General features: G+C 43.1%; 1 protein-coding gene across 3 annotated transcripts in view; it reads left to right on the forward strand.

Annotated features, from left to right (window-relative positions):
- slc12a8 (solute carrier family 12 member 8) overlaps positions 1 to 21,885 on the forward strand; it is a 163,025-nt gene that overhangs the window by 77,132 nt on the left and 64,008 nt on the right. For all 3 annotated transcript variants that reach the window (XM_068034496.1, XM_068034497.1, XM_068034498.1), the window contains exons 6-7: positions 9,897 to 10,010; positions 14,498 to 14,585. In XM_068034496.1, coding sequence (XP_067890597.1) covers positions 9,897 to 10,010; positions 14,498 to 14,585 — 202 coding nt within the window. The remainder of the gene's footprint in view (positions 1 to 9,896; positions 10,011 to 14,497; positions 14,586 to 21,885) is intronic.

The raw sequence follows: 21,885 nt of genomic DNA on the forward strand, positions 1-21,885 counted from the left end.
ACCACCCATTTATACTAATCCTACACTAATCCCATATTCCTACCACATCCTCACCTGTCCCTATACATCCTCACCTGTCCCTATATTCCCCTACCACCTACCTATACTAGGGGCAATTTATAATGGCCAATTTACCTATCAACCTGCAAGTCTTTTGGCTGTGGGAGGAAACCAGAACACCCGGAGGAAACCCACACAGACACAGGGAGAACTTGCAAACTCCACACAGACAGTACCCAGAATTGAACCCGGGTCGCTGGAGCTGTGAAGCTGCGGTGCTAACCAGTGCGCCACTGTGCCGTCCTAGATAGTATCATCTTAAAAAATATGCTTTCAAGTCAGTGCTGGAGAAGAAAATAGTTTTCAATATTAGTTATGCTTTTATATTAACCTTTAAGAAAGAGCTTGCATTAATATAGTATCTTCCACACTCTCTGGATGTCCCACAAAACTAGATAATCACTTTTGAGGCAAACAGAAAGCTGAAAAGATTCAAACACAGAAACCAGTTTGCACTCAGCAAAGTCCCCCAAGCAGTAAAAAAATGATTGGTTATTTGCTTTTGGTGTATGTGTTTTGAAAGAGAAATATTGGCCAGGCCACCAGGAGCACACCCTTCGCTTTGAATCTTGTGATAAATTTGACAGGCACTGACAGTCCTCTGGTACCTCACACTAGTTGTCTGTTTCATAATTGAGCTGTGACAATGAGTGTTGGGTCCTCACTTTCAAGCCTTTTCCTGCTCTCACCTGCCGTGTACACAAGTGCATTTCCACCACAAGTGACCTAATCAGCATGAACCCAAGCTATTTATTCCCCTCTTTTCTAAAGCAGGAGAGCTGCAATAAACTGTATAACCCTCCTTGTTGTCCCAGCAAAGATGAGTTAAGAGCACAAGCCACTAATTGAATCTGGAATCTTTCAGCCTCAGTACCAGATTAGACAGTGAAATTGCTCACTAAGCATGCTCATTAGGCATGCAACATGGTGAATATGATTATTGCAATATTAATTCAAAAATTTCCCTGTAAGGATTATCTTCACAGATGAACACTGTTTCACTCAGACTATTTGCATTTTTACAATAAGACTTTGAGATCCACATTACAATCCACACCAAACTATACAAATACATATTGATAGACTGCCCTATTTTTAATGCTGAATCTTGGCAGAGCACCACGGTGTAATTATTTTCTGTGCATGCAGTTACTGCTGTATAAACAATGTTCAGGGTTCAAGTCAGGAGTGTGATGGATGCTTGCTTGATGGGTGCAGCCACAATAGCTAGGAATCTCAACTTCATCCAGGACAGAACAGTTTGCTTGATCTGTATTCCTGACTCTATCCACCCCCTCTGGATTGGTGTACTACAGCTGCAGTATGTGCAAACTATAGGATGCACCATAAGCAACTTTACTTTGATAACACCTCCTGCCCTTATGACCTATTCCATCAAGAGGGCCAAGAACAGCAATGTTGTGGGAACAATATCAGCTGCAAGTTCCCTTCCAAGTCACGCAGCGTCCTGACTTGGATGTATTCTATTGTTACTTAATTATTGCCAGATCAACTTCCTAGAGCTTCCCACGTAATGACCATTGTGGGAACACCTTTACAACAAAGACTACAACGGCTCAAGGAGAGGTCCCACCACTGCCTTCTTAGGGCAATTCAGGATGGGCAATAAATGTGGTCTTGCCAGCATAGGCTACATCCAAAAAACAAATATGTTAAAAAATAAATCACTTGCTATGTGCAAGTGCCATTGGGTACATTAGTTTAGACATGTGATTACTATGACTAATAATCCAACAAAACATGTGGCTTATAGCATTTTGGACATTCCTGGTAGGTAAAAGATCTTATTCTGTCATCCTCTCTAGATTGTTTTTAGCAAACTGTTTTTCTTATTCTTGTCCTTGACATTAATAATTTTGATGCACAGAAAATTATTCGCAAGCACCTAGAAGTTGGATTTTTATCTGTTTATTCTAATTGATAGGCAGGATTTTCCCTGTGGACTTTTGAACCCTCTCGCCAGGCTCAAATGGGGGTCAGAAGCCCACATTTTGCAGGAAACAGTCACTCAATGTGATTTTCCCTGGAGCGGCCAATTGATGGCCAGAGGGCAGGGGAGGCTGACTGTCCAATTGAGTATGGCGGGCAAGCTCTCAAAGTTAGAGGGCCAATCAGAGGTCTTCCAGTTTGAAAGAAGCAGAAGGCTGCAATGGCAGGTAAGTAAGGTGCTTCAAAATAGAGGCATCCCCCTCACTAGCTTTTTAAAATTTAAGCTAAAAAATGGCTTTTATAGCAAGGCCGCCACTGTGGGGTCGGGGAGGGCAGTGGTGGTGGGGGGTAGTGGGGAAGCACCTTTACAGGATGGCCTGTACCCATACAGGCAGGGAGGGCCTATAGGCCTGCCTGTAGTGATGGCCAACAGTCTGCCGGCAGGAGGCTGCCTCCAGGCAGTTAAACTGGTCCCCGCTGCCTGCGGAAACCTGGAGGCTGACTAGAAAATCCCAATTGGCCTCCTTTAAATGGCTGTAACCGGAAATCCAAACCAGTTGTAACTGGTCCACTTGAACCCTTGATCATGGAAAATGGGGCAACTGGACCAATTGTACTGGTTCCAGTTGAAAACTACATTGGCTCCAGTTGAGAGCAATGAACCTGGTCCCAGTTGAAAATTATATTTGTTACCGTTGTGAACAGTTTGACTGGTATCTGGATCAACTTATTCCATTTCAGACCAGAGTATTCACTTGTGAAAGGTGTTCATATAAGTACCACTAACAAGTGAAAATTACCTATGTGGTGTGTGCTGTGGTCATACAATGAACCTAAAAACACTCTTGACGGCTCTGTTCATTTCAAATTTTATTGTGATGCAGAAAAGCACCAAACACAGTTCATAGCAAAAACCAAATTAACCACAATACAAAAATCAACAAATAGTGAATACAGCAGTTAAAGTGCAAAAGTCTTAAATTACAGCTGTAACTAAAATACAAAATATAAACATGAATTACATTTAGACGTTTGATGGTTTGCCAGATTTTTGTCTTCTATTAAGGTCTTGTACTTTCTCAGAGATGTATTGTTCATCTTATTGAGCTCTTTCTTGACCAATTCCTTTCTTGGCCCCTGGGTTTGGAGATGATGCGTGAAGTATGCTGTAAATAAGAGAAAAAGATAAAGTCACAGACTTCCAAAACAGGTGTCAGAGGCCCCCCTGCCGAGCTCCTGAGAGAGATTTCTGAACTCTAATTAACTAATTAATTAACTACAGACTCTATATAAGGGCAGATTATTCAATGGTTCAGTCTCAGTGAATGCCTTAAGTCATTATGAAAGCACGTTTAGCACTGCACCAAATGTCATAATGACCTTCTGCTGAAACCAATAATGATGATCTAATATTTTGCAAATTAATTATAAGTATCATTATCTTGCCACCAATTGCTGTATACAACTGCATGGCCTCTTCATGACTCATAAGAATTAGGGCTTGCGGAGTCTGCCTGGTTGGTGCTGGGGTTGCAGGAATGTCCAACACTATTTGCTTGTATGGTGCTGCGGTTGCACTGCCATGTCTTGGCATGTCCGATTCTCTTGCTGCGACATGAGGAAAAATAATAGGCATCATACATATATCAGAGTTGGGAGGCCATTTGCGCAATTCTAATTTACTCCATCTGTTTCTGATCAGACAGAGCTGTAAGTTCCCTGACCTTAGCCAAGATCTTGGACAAGACAAAAAGGGGAACAGACAATGGTTTCAGTGCAACAAGTCAACAGAATAAATACATAAACAAAAGACTTAACGATAGGCAACAGTAGAAAAGACTTTTTTGATCCTTGCTGCTTGAAGCTGACACAGGCGATGTTATCTTTTGTCTTTATTTTCTAACCATGTACCTGTCTTAAATTTGGTTTTTCATGTTTTTGCTTTTGGACAGAGCTGGTCATTAACATTCTGCCATTGACACTGTCTCTGGACTAATACTTTGTCTTTTACTACAACTATTAGCACTCCTTTTGCCTTTGTTCCATGACATCTTTGTCAGTTAATCTCTCCTGCCCTCTGCCCGACCACACACCTTCCCTTTTGTTATTCTTCACCACCCCCCCACCCCCCACACCTTTCACTTGCTCAAAGACCATTACATTTCCAACCTTTGCCAGTTCTGATGAAAGGTCACAAACCTAAAACCACAGATGCTGCCAAACTTGCTGAGTATTTCCAGCACTTACTATTTTTATTTCAGATTTCCAGAATTTGCAGTATTATGCTTTTATTATACTTTTTTCCTAACCTGGCTTAATTTGATTGGCTTTTCCTGTATCACCCCAGACTTTATGATGTCATCTGTTGCAACAAGACTTTCATAAAGCAACATCTTTAAAAACTATGAATACAACAATCCTTTCAATAAAAACCTTTTCATAAATGAATTTAAACATATTTTTGGGTCTTGCCAATCAAAATATGAATTTAAATATATTTGCACCTTTTTAATCAGAACATGAATTTAAACATTTTACACCACCTCACAAAGCTGTATTAGTCAGAGAAAGAGGTGCAACAATGTAGAATACAGTCTAGTTTAATGAATATCATGTAGGCAGCTTTGAAAAACAAAACAAAAGCAGGCTCCTAAGAACCACAGAACACACAGACAGGAACAGAGACACAGGGACATTTTTTTAAGCTGCAGGCAGTCTTACTGGTTTGATTAAGTCAATCCAATTGGATTCAACTGGATTGACTATCGGTAATATTTTCCAGTTCAAAGATTCTGCCTGCCAACTAGTTACAGTTGAAGCAGCTATATCTCAAATGGCTCCACTTAATTCAAACTGGTTCCACTTTGCCAACTGGTTCCAGATAAACCAGTCAGCGAGACAACTGGTACCAGATGAGCCCAAATAGTTCCAGGTAAAGTCAACTGGGAATACAAAATGGTTATCAGTTAAGATTGCCAGTTATCCCAGCTGAATCCAGACAAGACCAGTTGAGACCAGTAAAGACCAGTTAAGACCAATTGACATTTCTAAGTGGCTTCAACTGGTTTGGAAACGAGTAAATGGCCCTTAATTACTTGGAACGGCTACCTGCCACATGTGGGCAGGTAGCCTTGCCACCATGAACATACGTACTTATGTATTAGGAGCAGGAGTAGGTCACTTGGCCCCTCGAGCCTGTTCCACCATTCAACAAGATGATGGCTGATCTGATTGTAACCTCAACTCCAAATTTACACCTACTCCCAAAGACCTTTCACCCTCTTGCTTATCAAGAACCTATCCACTCCAACCTTAAAAATATTCAAAGACTCTGCTTCCACTGCCTTTTGAGGAAGGAATTACAAAGACTCACAACCCTCTGAGAGAAAAAATTTCTCCTCATCTCTGTCTTAAATGGGCGACTCCTTATTTTTAAAGTGATCTCAGTTCTATATTCTCCCACAACAGGAAACATCCTTTTTACATCCACCCTGTCAAAAACCCTCAGGATCTTGTATGTTTCAATCAAGTCTCCTCTTACTCTCCTAAACTCCAGCTGATACAAGCCTAGCCTGTCCAACCTTTCCTCATAAGACAACTCGCCCATTCCAAATATTAGTCTAGGAAATCTTCTCTGCTCTGCTTCCAATGCATTTACATCCTTCCTTAAATAAGGAGACCAATACTGTACACAGTACTCCATATGTGGTCTCACCAATGCCGTGTAAAACTGTAGCATAACCTCCCTTCTTTTGTACTCAATTCCCCTCATAATAAACAATAACATTCTATTAGCTTTCCTAATTACATGCTGTACCTGCTTACTAACCTTTTGCTATTCAAGCACTAGGACACCCAGATCCCTCTGCATCTCAGAGCTCTGCAATCTCTCATCATTTAGATAATATGCTTCTTTTCTTCCTGCCAAAATGGACAATTTCACATTTTCCCACATTGTACTCCATTTGCCAGATCTTTGCCCACTCACTTAACCTATCTATATCCCTTTGTAGCCTCCTTATGTCCTCTTCACAACTTATTTTCCTATCTATCTTTGTGTCATCAACAAATTTAGCAACCATACCTTCAGTCCCTTATCCAAGTCATTTATATAAATTATAAAGTTCTGTGTTGGGCCTGCTGTTGCTTCTAATATTTTACTATTTATTCAGAGGAAGGAATTGTGTTCCCTTGATGATTTAAAAAAAAAAAAACCTGGTCCAACATTTATTCAGTTTAACTGTAAATTCCTTTCAAAGATATTTTTTTTAACAAAAACACCTTCATAACAACACTACAATGCAGAGTTCACCCCTCCCACCCCACCTCTGCCCGCCCACTACACTACAAATGCAGAGCTCCCCACCTTCCCCACCTCAGTCCAGCTTTTCCTGGACAGGAAAGTGAAGGTGCGTGAGTGCTGCACGTCGCACTGAAGATCTGGAACTGCTGGTAAGATCGCTCCGGTTCTCCCTTTAATTCATGCAAGCGGGTAATTTAAATATGTAAAGTTGGATCTCGTTGCAGAGCGGCGGAAGGCCCGCCCTGGAGCTTCCCCGCTGCCAGTAAGATCCAGCCTGGCAATCCCGGCGACGGGTTCCATGGCGGCCGCTGTCGCTCTGATCTTCTGGCCACCCCCGCCATACATAGAGTCTGACATCGGGAGGAGAACAAAATCCTGGCCATTATCTCACCAAGGCCAAATACAGTTTTACAATGATGTCTCTGGATTTCTATGTTACACATATCACCCCAAACAGTCTGGGAACATTGTGTTGATGGTTTTAGTGATGTGTCCACTAAAGTCCCAAGATCTCTCCTGCTCAGATACATGAAGATTATTCCCATATAGCAAATAATCCACGTCAAATTCACCTGTACCCCGTAAAAACACATTTCCCGATAGTAAATTGCATCTGCCAGTTCCTTGCTCACTAATCAAACTTGTCAAGTTCCTTTTGAATATGCACATTGATATTCAGCATTTGCCACTGTTCCAAAACTGGTATTGTATGCAAATCTGGACACAATTTCTTCCTCTGAATTAGTTGTAAAAAAAATAGAAGCAACAGCAGGCCCAACACAGAACTTTCTGTCATCCCACTGGTAGCTGGCTGCCAATCAGATATCTGACCAGGCACTATTACTCAATTGTTTATCAATCACCCATTTGTTAATCCATTTTAATACATTCCCATCTCCTTCACACATTTGGACCTTATGTTATATAGAGTCCTATTTTGAGGGACAGTATCCTGCTATTCTTTTGACTAGCTAAAATTGTGGCTGTCCAACTATATATTTAGAGTAGCTTTGAAGTGACAGAGATATTTGAGTGACATTGTCACTGTCGAGAAAGAAAACAGAAATGCTCACATTTATATCGCACTTTTCACAACTTCATGGTGCTTGACAGCCAATTAAGTACTTTTGAAGTGTGGTCACTGTTTTAATGTAGGAAATGTGGCAGCCAATTTGTACACGGCAATGTGATAATTACTAGATAATCTGTTTTTAACTATTTTGATTGAGGAATAAATACACACAGTAATCATCTTCACATTGTATCTTGTTATGAATCATATGCTGAAGTTACTTCTTATTTGCCAGAGTTGGAAGCCAGACATAAGCAATCTGTGGGATTGTGAGCATTACATGGATGTCTCACTGACAACCCTCCATGTGTCACTCTCACCCACAGGCCTTTCCTGTAGTGACTGGAGCTAAACAATAGTAACGAAAGTGGTAGCAAATTAAAGGAAATAGTAGGGGAATTTTGGGGTGATGGTTATATATGTGGGAGTTGACACTGTTATTTTTACAGAATGTGCGATGTTTCCATTGTAATGAAGGAAAATGTTTATCGGACTTTATAAATAGAAATTTAAAAAAAAATAGCATAAATACACAAAATATTTTCATTTTGAGATTCTTCAGCTTAAGGCACATAAATTCTGCATCAACCACAGCAGTGGGATCAAGTGCAGTTGGGGGTGTTGGTGACAAACCTCTGCACTGTGAGGCCTGGGTATCAAATGCTATGTCTCCAGTCAATTGCCCACCTGAAACCAAAGGAATGCGGCAACAGGCTGGTGGGTGGGCATGGAATGTCAGTCGGCAGGACACTACCAGCAATGACCGAAAGAATAGTGCCCAATGGTCACCTAAGTCACAAGGAAGCAGGTTTCAAGAAGGCCTTATGATTGGTGAGGGGAAGGTGTGGATGGGGGCAGCTCAAGGCAGCAGAGGTCTCAACTTTGTTCATGCTCCTCCTAGCCCCAAAAGGAAATTTTTAAACAAGTTAAATAACTTAACTTTTTGGCATCTTCTGGCTGTGACTTCTCCTGGACTTTGGCAGCATTATTGTGGTCCCTCCTGAGGAAGAGGGTACCAGCAGTATGCTTATGAGGCTCAGGTCCCAAAATGGCTTGGCTTCACACCAGTACCAACAAGTGGATGGAACAGCTGTTCTGCTGACTTCACGTCTGTTTTGAAAATCACTCCCAACTTCTCAGTAACAATTATCATTTCTTGTTTCATTAAAGTTATCAATCATATATGTTAATCAGATTCTTTCAGTTATTTACCTCAGGAGGGAAGACTTAAATCAGTTGGAGGTTCTTTGGCCTAATCAGTACCTGATTTTATAACATGTGCAACATATGGGTTAAAAGTTCTGAGTGTATTTTAGATGAGATTGCTAAGGAGAATTACTCCCAATGAATTTATGTTGCAATACCATTTGTTCGTGTGTATGAGACTTGAGGATTCTTGATAATTGTTAAAACTTTTATTAAACAATTTCTTAAGTCATTCAAATAAATTGACACCTTTATTGATATGGGTTAAGAATTAATGAAAATGTTCTTTCGATGGAACTGAACATGGGCCATAATTTTACATTGGGTGGGAGACCCTGCCCACCGGCCAAAAAGCTGGTGGCGAGCCCGCCTTCGTAGGGCCTGGGGAGCCAGGTGGGGATTTTTCGCTCCCCAGACCCTTAATTGGTCTTGGTTGGGACTTCCACCTCCTTGAGACAGGAAGTCCTCCCTAATGGAGCTGCCATTGGCAGGCTGGCAGCTCTTAGTCCCAGCAGTGCCACTGAGACGGGCGGGCTGTTTCACGCCACTGCCACCCCAAGTAGAATTGCAGTGGGGGCGTAAGGGAGTCGGGAATGCCCCCCCCCCCACCGCGTCTCCCATTCAATTTTACACCCCTCACACCACCAGCCTGCTTGTTTGGGGGCTGTAAAATTCCAGCCATGGTTTATTGATTTTCTGCCAATGTTCACCACCTACACAATCTGCCTACTCCTCCCCCTCACCGCCCCAACTCCAGTCCTCCTCCTCTCCTGAAGATGTTGACCTTGCTGGGATGTGGTTCTACAGGGACAAGTTTCCCCCAGTACTTTGCCCTGGGGGTCAATAATTCAGTTGTGATCCTTGACAGTGACAGTGAGTGTTGGAAGGACTTTCTACCATGGGGGCATCAATGCTAAGCCAGAATTTTCCTTTACCCAGCTTCCAATCTCAGCAGAGGTCATGATAGTAACCAGGAACCAGTTATCTTCTTTCTAATTCCGAGAGTTAAGGTCAATTGTAGTACGCTGTTGGCTATCCCAGATGTCATCCGCAGTCAGTCCAGGGTTTGAACCTGGGGCCTACTGGCATATGTGACTCAGTCTGACATAGCCAGCTAAGACTATGAGGTAGCTGCGACTCTGGTTTTATGCTTTCTTCATGTTATGTGACATTTCTTAAAAATATGGAATCTAAGTATTGTATGATATTACATCCATAAACCAGTTAAAGATTCAGGATTGACTTTTAATTTCATAATTTTCAAAAAATATGAAATAAAAATGAATTTCCCATTTAATTCCTTAGATTTTGGATTTGTGGGATACAGTGAAGAACTGCTCTTAAACAACACATTCCCAGACTACAACCCAGAAGAAAGTTTTTTCACAGTTTTTGGTGTCTTCTTTCCTACTGCTACTGGTAAGATAATATGAGTGCTTATTCGTATTTGAATGCTGTTTGTTTGCATATGTCACAATCTTGGACGAGAATTGGCAATGCAATTCATTATATGTACCACACTGGTGCAGTAGGAGTTGTTGATACACTCCTCAACTTAACCTATTGAGTCATTGGAGGAATCCTTACTCTGTCCCCAGTATAATAGACTATCCCCAGAATGAAGGTTGGGTTATGATTAGATTAGATTAGATTAGAGATACAGCACTGAAACAGGCCCTTCGGCCCACCAAGTCTGTGCCGAACATCAACCACCCATTTATACTAATCCTCCAATAATCCCATATTCCTACCAAACATCCCCACCTGTCCCTATATTTTCCCTACCACCTACCTATACTAGTGACAATTTATAATGGCCAATTTACCTATCAACCTGCAAGTCTTTTGGCTTGTGGGAGGAAACCGGAGCACCCGGAGAAAACCCACACAGACACAGGGAGAACTTGCAAACTCCACACAGGCAGTACCCGGATTCGAACCCGGGTCCCTGGAGCTGTGAGGCTGCGGTGCTAACCACTGCGCCACTGTGCCGCCATCCTAATGGGAGCTGCATGCATTAGCAGGCTTCCTCCCGAATGGGAGTCCAGTGACAGGCTGTCCCTAAATGCCGACTAATAACGGGTTACCCTATGATTTGGAGTCCAATAACCAGCTGCCTATAAAAAGAGTCCACTTATAGCGTACTGTCTGGAAGAGAATCCACTTCTGCTAAATGTGCATTCAGTAATAGGCTTCACTTTGAATTGGAGTGTAATAATAAGCTACCCTCTGGATATGAGTCCAATGTAAAATTATATATTGAATCTTTGTTCAACTTTTGACCCTTACTGCTGATTTCAATAGTGCCCTCTGACTCTTACTCTGACTGTTGACACTCTGCCCTTTATCCCTCCATTCCCTTTATCTCATGTATATATCAAGTCCCCCTTAAATGCATCAGTACGATTTGCTTCAGCCACTCCATATGACTGTGCTCCACATTATCATCACTCTTTGAATAAAGAAATTCCTCCTAAGTTCTTATCTTGATCTGTTAGTGACTATCTTATATTTATGTCCCCTTATTCTAGACTCACCCACAAGTGAACACAGTTTCTCATGTTTACCCTATCAAACCCCTTTACAATTACAAAGCATCAAACAATGAGACTATATTTTTTCTTTCTTTGCAATTTTCTCCATTGCCAGGCCCTCTTCTTCCATGCAGTGACGTAGAGGACATCAAGATCCTACGGGGCTTACCACCACTTGTGGGAAGTCTTTGGATTGGCAACAGTAATTAGGGATATGAGGCACCTTCTTAGGCCCTGTATCTCCATCTGTACTTGCATATGGCACAGCAGGAAGGTGTAGCCAGCTTCCATCCTGGCAGGCAAGAGAAATTGAGCTTGCCATTAGCCTCAGTGCCCAGTTTTTCTCTCCCCGCACCCCCCCATTCAATTCCCTGTTTTCTACGTATGTCCACTCAATTTCAGGCAGGAAAGCAAAGGAACCTCTAGTCCCTTTGTCATAGAGTCATAGAGTTATACAGCACAGAAACAGACCTTTCGGCCCATCGTGTCTGGGCTGGCCATACAGCACCCAACTATTCTAATCCCATATTTCAGCACTTGGCCTGTAGCCCTGTATGCTATGGCGTTTCAAGTGCTCATCTAAATACTTCTTAAATGCTGTGAGGGTCCTGCCTCCACCACCTCTTCAGGCAGTGCGTTCCCGATTCCAACCACCCTCTGGGTAAAAAAATGTTTCCTCAAATCCCCCCTAAACTGCGCCTTACCATGAATCTATGCCCCCTGGTTCTTGACCCCTCCACTAAGGGAAAAAGTTTCTTCCTATCTGACCTATCAATGCCCCTCATAATCTTGTACACCTCAATCATGTCCCCCCTCAGCCTTCTCTGCTCCAAGGAAAACAACCTTAGCCTTTTCAGTCACTCTTCATAGCTGAAATGCTCCAGCCTAGGCAACATTCTGGTGAATCTCCTCTGCACCCTCTCCAGTGCAATCACATCCTTCCTATAGTGTGGTGACCAGAACTGTACGCAGTACTCCAGCTGTGGCCTAACTAGCGTTTTATAGAGCTCCATCATAACCTCCCTGCTCTTATATTCTATGCCTCGGCTAATAAAGGCAAGTATCCCATATGCCTTCCTAACCACCTTATCTACCTGTGCTCCTGCCTCCGTAATCTATGGACAAGTACACCAAGATCCTTCTGACTTTCTGTATTTCCTAGGGTCCTACTATCCATTGTATATTGCCTTGCCTTGTTAGTCCTCCCAAAATGCATTACCTCACACTTTTCAGAATTAAATTCCATTTGCCACTGTTCCGCCCATCTTCCCAGCCCATCTATACCTCACTGTAATCTAAGGATTTCCTCCTCACTTTTTACAACACCACCAATTTTCGTGTCATCTGCGAACTTGCTGATCATACCTGCTTAATTCACGTCTAAATCATTAATGTACACTACAAACAGCAAGGGTCCCAGCACCGATCCTTGTGGTACACCACTGGTCACAGGCTTACAATCACAAAAACATCCCTCGACCATCACCCTCTGCCTCCTGCCACTAAGCCAATTTTGGATCCAATTTGCCGAATTGCCCTGGATCCCATGGGCTCTTACCTTCTTAACCAATCTCCCATGTGGGACCTTATCAAAAGCCTTACTGAAATCCATGTATGCTACATCTACTGCTTTACCCTCATCGACACATCTAGTCACCTCATCGAAAAATTCAATCAAGTTAGTTAGACACAATCTGCCCCTAACAAAGCCATGCTGACTATCCCTGATTAATCCCTGCCTCTCCAAGTGGAGATTAATGCTGTCCCTCAGAATTTTTTCCAATATTTTCCCAACCACTGATGTTAGACTCACCGGCCTGTAATTACCTGGTTTATTACTGCTACCCTTCTTGAATAATGGTACCACATTCGCTGTCCACCAATCCTCTGGTACCTCTCCTGTGGCTAGAGAGGATTTGATAATTTGTGTCAAAGCCGTTGCTATCTCCTGTGTTGGAAGTGGGTTCAATTGCAGCCCTTGCAAGGATTTAACTGTAGACCTAGTTCTTGCACGTGAAAGAATTCCTCATTAATGAAAATCAAGGACATGTTGGCAAAGCCTCAGCTAATCTTTCACCATGAAACCCTGCAATCCAGTAACATGGCTTACAAAATTCCACATGTCCACTCAATTTCTATGCCAGTCTTCACCTCTTTCAGGCCTTAAGATCACTTTGGAAGCAGTCCTGCTGTTCAATTTCAGGACCAATTTCAACTCCTAAGTATCTGTGTTTGTTTGCAGTGGATATTACCTTGCTCTTTATGGAATGGGAGGAAGAAATTATTGACAGAAAATGAGATTTACTTCCAATAGTTTAAGGCAGTAATTGTCAATTATTATAACTTGGTTATAATCACGCATTTTTGCTTATCAGTGAATAAACCTGCCTGTTCGTAGAAATGTTTATGTTGTTAAGGTGGATGAGTCAACAGAGAATGCCAAGTTGAGACCAGTGGGAAATTCCTCTTCTAGCAACTTAGTGTATAGTCCTCAATGTGGTTAAAACTGAGGGAATAAAATAATTTCATGCCTTTTAGCATTTTGTCCAAAAATGCAGCAGGATTTTTTCTTTATCTTTAAATAGCACGGATTGAAGGTTTGTCTTGAATGTCTGGTTACCATAATACATCTTACCTAGTCATAGCAGATAATTCTCAAGGCTGTTGCCTGCATTCTTCCAGTGCACTTCAGAAGGATCTTGTTTATTTTCATTTCAGAAATATTTCCTTCTGTTAATCATCTTTGCACATTTTCATATGTATATTTATATTGCAGTGGTTCAAGAAGGCAGCTCACCATTACCTTCTCAAGGGCAGTTAGAGATGGGCAATAAATGCTGGCCTAGCCAGCGAAGCCCTCATTCCACAAATGAATAAAAACATTCTGAAGATTTTACTTCAAAACTCACGTGTTTCATCAAAAAATATTTAGGCAGAAAGGCCATGAAAACTATTGAGCACTATGCATGTGTGCAAGTATTTGTTGGTGTGTATTTGAGGGTTTGTGCATATTAGTTGTGAATGTGTGTATGAATGCATTTCAGGAAAAGTTGCTTTCCAGGATGACCTTGCTGCAAGCATCTTTATAGCATTTTTATATTGCAACTACTTAAAGATGAGCTCTTCATTATTGACTGAGGTTCAGGGTGCTGTGGAAGCCATATTGTTTATATGAGGCAGGAGGGGATGTGGATTCCATAGTAACTATATTAACAACTGCACGTGGCATAGAATGGCTGCTAGATTTGCTTACATATTAACTGTTATTGCACTGCTGGGTAATTGATTGTGTGAAGCATTTAAGCTTAGGGTGATACACAAGTACTAGTAATGTGATATTACTTTATGAACTTTGATTTTTGTTATCTTCAGGTGTGATGGCAGGATTCAACATGAGTGGAGACCTCCAGAAACCTGCATCCAACATCCCTGTTGGATCACTAGCAGCTGTTGGCGTCTCGTAAGTTCTAATGACTATAGTTATTCTATAAATAAGAGGGAATGCTACATATGCTTGAGCCATGTTCTCGGATACGATCAATCTGTTTTCAATTCTATTCGGCATTTGTGGCTATGCTATGTGGATGAATTAAATGTCTGGTGATGGTTTTTCAAACATAGAGCTTTGGCTGATTATGGCCAAATTATATACAATCAACATGATAATCATAGAATTGAAATAAGTTATAGCTACATGAGAATGTGTACTAAGCGAGCATAATTTTGAACAGCACTAATTCTGTAGAGGGCATATTGAAAGCGTCTCTGTTTTAAAGCAGCCTAAAATAGCTGTGATCTTCCAATAGAAAAAATAGAAATGTAGATTCTTGAACTGTGAGTATATATTTATGCATTACAGTAAACCTCTTATGACAACTTTTGGACTATTTGACTACATATAAAATGGAAGTAATTCTTCAGCACAAACATAGTTGCTGAATTTGATATGATACTTGGCACATTATTACTCGTTTACTGTAGCCAGCGCTATAGCCTGGTATTTCTACTGGAGGCAGGCTCTCTGCATATTGTCCTCGTTTACAATGCTCATTCATTGAGACTTTATAAACTGTGTATTTTGTTGTTGCATTGCAAAGCACATCTGCAATGTAGTTTAACTTTATGTAATAATCAGTATTTGGAACTGAAATATCATTTTGGTGCAATGCAGACAGATTGAGATTGCTGTTAATTCATGTGAGTAGTAGTGTAGAAAGTGCTTTATTACCTTTGCTGTAGCTGATATAGGATTGCTCGATGCTGGTATCAGCTATTTTTCAATTAATTCTGGTTGTTAGTCTCTCATATAATCAGAAAATTAAAACAAGCAACACTTATTGTAATCTGTAATCATAAAGTTAAGCCAGCCTTCAGCCAATCGATTCACTCTCCGTGATATCAAGAGATAGCTGAAAGCACTGGATACTGCAAAGACTATGAGTCCTGACAACACCCTGGCTGTAGTACTGAAGACCTGTGCTGCAGAACTAGCTGCACTCCGAGCAAAGCTGTTCCAGTATGATGACAACACTGGCATCTACGCGACAATGTGGAAAATTGCTAGGTATGCCCTGCCCACAAAAAGTAGGTCAAATCCAATTCGACCAATTACCACCCCATCAGTCTACTCTCAATCATCAGAAAAGTGATGGAAGGTGTCGTCGACAGTGCTATCAAGCAACATTTACTCAGCAACAACCTGCTCACAGATGCTCAGTTTGGGTTCCGCCAGGGTCACTCAGTTCCTGACCTCATGACAGGCTTTGTCCAAACATGGACAAAAGAGCTGAATTCCAGAGGTGATGTGAGAGGGATTACCCTTGATATCAAGACAGCATTTGCAAGGCATCAAGGATCCCTAGCCAAATTGAAGTCAATGGGAATCAGGGGGAAACCTCTCCACTGGTTGGAGTGATACCTAGCACAAAGGAAGATGGTTGTGGTTGTTGGAGGCCAATCATCTCAGCTTCAGGACATTCCTGCAGGAGTTCCTCAGGGTAGTATCCTAGGCCCAACCATTTTTAGCTGCTTCATTAATGATCTTCCCTTTATCATAAGGTCAAAAGTGGGAATGTTTGCTGATGAATATACGATGTTCAGTACCATTCGCAACTCCTCAGATACTGAAGCAGTCTGTGTCCCATATGCAGTCCCTGGACAACAGTCAGGCTTGGGCTGATAAATGGCAAATAACATTCGTGCCACACAAGTGCCAGGCAATGACGATCTTCAACAAGAGAGAATCTAACCATCTCCCCTTGACATTCAACGACATTAACATCGCTGCATCCCCCATTATCAACATCCTGGGGGTTAATGAACTGCAGCAGCAACATAAATACTGTGGCTACAACAGCAGGTCAGAGGCTGGGAATTCTGCAGCAACTAACCCCCGTCCTGACTCTCCAAATCCTGTTCACTATCTACAAGGCAAATACTGTCCACTTGCCTGGATGAATGCGGTTCCAACAACACTCAGGAAGCTCGACACCATCCAGGACAAAGCAGCCTGCTTGATTGCTACCTCATCCACCACCTTCAACATTCACACCCTCCAGCACCGATGTACAGTGGCAGCAGTGTGTAATATACAGGATGCACTGTAGCAACTCACCACGCCTCCTTCGACAGCACCTTCCAAACAAACAAGGAACAAAAAACAGTACAGCACAGGAACAGGCCATTCGGCCCTCCAAGCCTCCGCCGATCTTGATGCCTGCCTAAACTAACACCTTCTGCACTTCCGGGGCCCATATCCCTCTATGCCCTTCCTATTCATGTATTTGTCAAGATGTCTCTTAAACGTCGCTATCGTATCTGCTTCCACCACCTCCCCTGGCAGCAAGTTCCAGGCACTCACCACCCTCTGTGTAAAAAACCTGCCTCGCACATCCCCTCTAAACTTTGCCCCTCTCACCTTAAACTTATGTCCCCTAGTAACTGACTCTTCCACCCTGGGAAAAAGCTTCTGACTATCCACTCTGTCCATGCCGCTCATAACTTTGTAAACCTCTATCATGTCGCCCTTCCACCTCCAGTGAAAACAATCCGAGTTTTTCCAACCTCTCCTCATAGCTAATGCCCTCCAGACCAGGCAACATCCTGGTAAACCTCCTCTGTACCCTCTCCAAAGCCTCCATGTCCTTCTGGTAGTGTGGCGACCAGAATTGCACGCAATATTCTAAGTGTGGCCTAACTTAAGTTCTGTACAGCTGCAACATGACTTGCCAATTTTTATACTCTATTCCCCGACCGATGAAGGCAAGCATGCCACATGACCTATGACCTCTTCCACCTAGAAGGACAAGGGCAGCAGATGGATGGGAACGCCATCATCTGCAAATTCCCCTCCAAGCCACTCACCATCCTGACTTGAAAATATATCACTGTTCCTGCACTGTCATTGAATCAAAATCCTGGAACACCCTCCCTAACAGCACTGTGGTTGTATCTGCACCGGATGGACTGCAACAGTTCAAGAAGGTAGCTTACCACCACCTTCTCAAGGGCAAGTAGGGATAGGCAACAAATTCTGGCCTTGCCAGCGATGTCCACATCCCCTTGAAATGAATTTAAAAGAATAAATAAAATAGAAATCTGAAAATAACAATCCAGTACATTTTTATATAGGAAATATTAAGCTATTTTTTTCCTTAAGAGTCTCGAATGTTACAGTTGCCAAAGCAGCGATTCTTGTGGGCACTTCGAGTAAGACTAATAATCTGGTGCCCGTTTTGAGCTGAATCTTGGTCAGTTTGGCACTCTGTTCATATCTATTATGAACTCAACTAAAAGTTTGCAAACTTATTTCACATAGATGCCTTGTTGTGTCTTTCATCCCTTTGGGTTTGTGTTCTAGAGGTGATGTAGCAGTGTTCCAGCCTCTGTGCCTGCTGGGAAATAAGCAATAATGTTTAGAAAGTTTGACCTTCATGTTGCCAACTATCTAAAGCAAGCTAGTAGGAAAATGATGGAATATTGCAGCCAAATTTAGCAGATTCCAGAGAAAACATGTCTGCTGCTCCTAAACACACTGCAATCCAAATCAGTGGACTTGCTAAGAAAGGCTGACACCATACAGCAGATTCTCCCTTCTACAACATCAATTAGTTAATCAGGGATAATCAGCATGGATTTATTAAGGGAAGGCCATGTCTTACTAACTTGATTGAGTTTTCTGAGGAGGTAACAAGGAGGATTGATGAGGGTAGTGCAGTGGATGTGGTCTACATGGATTTTGGTAAGGCATTTGACAAGGTCCCGCATGGCAGACTGGTCAGAAAAATGAAATCCCATGGGATATAGGGAAATGTGGCAGGATGGACCCAAAATTGACTCAGTGATAGGAAACAAAGGGCAGGAGTCGATGGATGTTTTTGTGAATGGAAAGCAGTTTCCATTGGCGTTCCACAGGGCTCAGTGTTTTGATCCTTGCTGTTTTTGATATATATTAATGATTTGGACTTAAATTTGGGAGGCATGATTGGGAAATTTGCTGATGACACAAAAATTGGCCATGTAGTTGTTAGTGAAGAGGATAGCTGTAGACTCCAGAATGATATCAATGGTTTGGTTGAGTGGGCGGAAAAGTGGCAAATGGAATCCAATCCAGAGAAGTGTGAGGTAATGCAATTGGAGAGGGCTGACAAAGCAAGGGAATACACAATAAATGGGAGGATATTGAGAGGGTTAGAAGAAGTGAGAGACCTTGGAGTGCATGTCCACAGGTCCCTGAAGGTGGCAGGACAGGTAGATAGAGTGGTGAAGAAGGCTTATGGAATGCTTTCCTTTATTGGCCGAGGTATAGAATACAAAAGCAGGGATGTAATGCTGGAACTGTATAAAATGCTGGTTAGGCGTTCTGGTCACCACATTACAGGAAAGACATAATTGTTCTGGAGAGAGTACAGAGGAGATTTATAAGAATGTTGCCAGGGCTTGACAGTAGCAGCTATGAGGAAAGATTGGTTCGGCTATGGTTGTTTTCCTTGGAACAGAGGAGGCTGATGGGGTGATGTAATTGAGATGTACAAAATTCTGAGGCGCATAGATAGAGTAGACAGGAAAGACCTGTTTCCCCTCGCGGAGAGGTCGGTTACCGGGGGCACAGATTTAAGGTGATTGGTAGAAGGATTAGAGGGGACATGAGGAAAAATGTTTTCACCCAGAGGGTGGTGGGTGCCTGGAATTCACTGCCAAGAACGGTGGTGGAGGTAGAAACCCTCAACTCATTTAAAAGGTACCTGGACATGCACCTGAAGTGATGTAGCCTGCAAGACTATGGACCAGTTGCTGGAAGGTGGGATTAGATTGGGTGGCTAGATTTTTCGGCCGGTGCAGACACGATGGGCTGAATGGCCTCCTTCTGTGCTGTAATTTTTCTGTGGGTCTATAGTTCTAAAGAGATATGCATCATGCAAGAGCTCCTGGTGTTTCTCAGGCCTCCATTTATTGGCAAGGACATAAGAGCTTTTAAAGTTGTCTGTATCGCCAGAAAGGAATACCAGCAATAAAGTAAAACTCTCTCCTTGATGACGCTGTTTCTTGAACCACATAGGGCTGGATTTTCATTATGGAGCCGGGAAACAGAAACGGAGTCTGGTTTTGGTTTAGAAAGCTGCCTGCTCTGGAAGCTGATTCAGATTGCAATTTTCGGAAGGGTAATCCCATAATTTATATGGAGATAGGTTTTCTGTCCTTTTAGAACCAGTGCAATTGTAAATGGTAGTGGGTCAGATAAAGTGTGTGGCTGACATAGATTTCCATGACACCCATCACTGATGCTGCTGGTTGTCCTGAGGGAGAGATCTGCCTTCTACAGCACCAGAGGGAATCAAGATGTCACAGAGGAGCTGGAAGCCTGGCACTAGGGACGGGGCAGGGTAGACCCTCGCTTCATCTTAATCTAATGCTGGAGGCCATGAGGGTGAGGAGGGAGGTCCTCTTCCTGGAAGGTGGCAGGAGGAGACCACCTCATTGTGCAGCAGGGGCACCTCTCTTTTCAGTGTTATCCCCCTCTGCCCCCTTTTCCTCCTCCTCTCTTACCTCTTGTTTCTCCCCAATGAGCTACCTCCTTCCAGGGCCTCACTGTCCTCAAGGTCCACACCTCTCTGGAGGACCATGTTATAGAGAGCGCAGATGGGTATTGGAGGGTGTCGGAATCGCACCTTCAAGAAACCTGATGGCCTGCTCAATTGTTGGCCTGCTGAGCAGGTGGCGTTGGTTGTTTCACCTCTGTGCCGCTGGCTGGGGCTCCCGTAGTGAGGTGAATAACCAACTTCAAGAGATTTCCCTTGTTCTCTTGGAGCCAGTCATGCACTTTGGTGGATGGAGTGAGAGCTGAGGCAGCCTGGACTGGCGGAGGATGAAGGAGTCATGACAGCTGCCAGGAAAGTGAGCGCACACATGCATAAATCAAAGCAAAATACTGCGGATGCTGGAAATCTGAAATAAAAACAGAAAGTGCTGGAAATACTCAGCAGGTCTGGCAGCATCTGTGAAGAGAGAGACAGAGTTAACGTTTCAGGTCGGTGATCTTTCGTCAGAGCGACAGAGACCTTGACGGCTACAGGTAGGGGAATGCCATTGGGATCATTGTGGATCAGAGTACACAGGACCAAGACCATCTGCCTGGATAGGTGCAGGCTCCTACAGCACTGGTGCTCTGTCATTTGTAGGTAGCTGACTCTTGGGCTGTGCATCCAATATCTTGGGTAGTGCCTTCCTTTCCTTGCGGCCTCCCGCTGTTCTCCTCTGACCTTCAGCTGTCCAGGAGGTTCTGCCACAACTAATCCTGGCTGTTCTGTCCAATGTCAGAGTAGCCTGTTCCCATCTGAACTCCTTCAGCTGGGCTTTGTGCATTCACCAAACCTTTCCCTGCCAACCCCAGATGCCCAAGTGATACCAGCAGCCTCACATCTCTCTCTGGTTTCCTGACACTCACCACTGAGAAAGCAACTCTTACAGCTCCAGCAATGGCCACTCTGTGGCATTTTTGAAGCAGCTGAGCTTTATTTGTTGCCTCTGCAGTCTTTTAATCAGCTCTTCCCATAGCCCTTATGGCTCTCCACACTGTTCACATCTTCACAACTTTGTGTATTCCCCATATGGTGTCTTCCCCGTTCCCAGCTATTAGAAATTGTGCACTACTACTGACAAGCCTGTTAATGAGCTCTTTAATGAGCTCAACAGGCATTTAATTGCACCCAACCCTCACTGCCAGCTTCCCTTCCAGACGTGGGACCCACTGTGGACCTCCAAGATCGCTTGCAGCCATTCCCGCCCTTGGCTGCCTGTGAAAATCTGGCTCATTCTCTTTTACGCAGAAGTTCAAGTACAGTTCACCATTACTTTTTAATCCAGGATTGCAAGAGCAGGTACACAGACATGCAGAATTTCTGGTTTGGCAACCCAGTGACATTTCAAAGTCATTCTTTGCTCTCAAGTACTACTAAAATCAACTTCATCAAACATTCTGTTCCCATTGTTTCCAGCTGCACCCCATCATTGTGTGATCTTGGGAAGGAGTTTATCCTGCCCTTGGAGACGAGAACAGAGGGGGGGCACACAAAAAGGCAAAGGGTGGCGTGCCCAATTTTGTCTTGCCCCCATGCCATTTTGTCTTCAACGAAGAAGTAGGAAGACAGCCCTCCCACCCAAGGCCAATTGAGCCACATAAATGGACAATTGATGGCGACTTAAGGGCATCTTCCCACCTCCACTCCCATTTTACTAAAGATGGAGGGGCCCGCTGCCACGTG

Source organism: Heterodontus francisci, chromosome 7, assembly GCF_036365525.1.
Source record: "Heterodontus francisci isolate sHetFra1 chromosome 7, sHetFra1.hap1, whole genome shotgun sequence".
Taxonomy (NCBI): Eukaryota; Metazoa; Chordata; class Chondrichthyes; order Heterodontiformes; family Heterodontidae; genus Heterodontus; species Heterodontus francisci.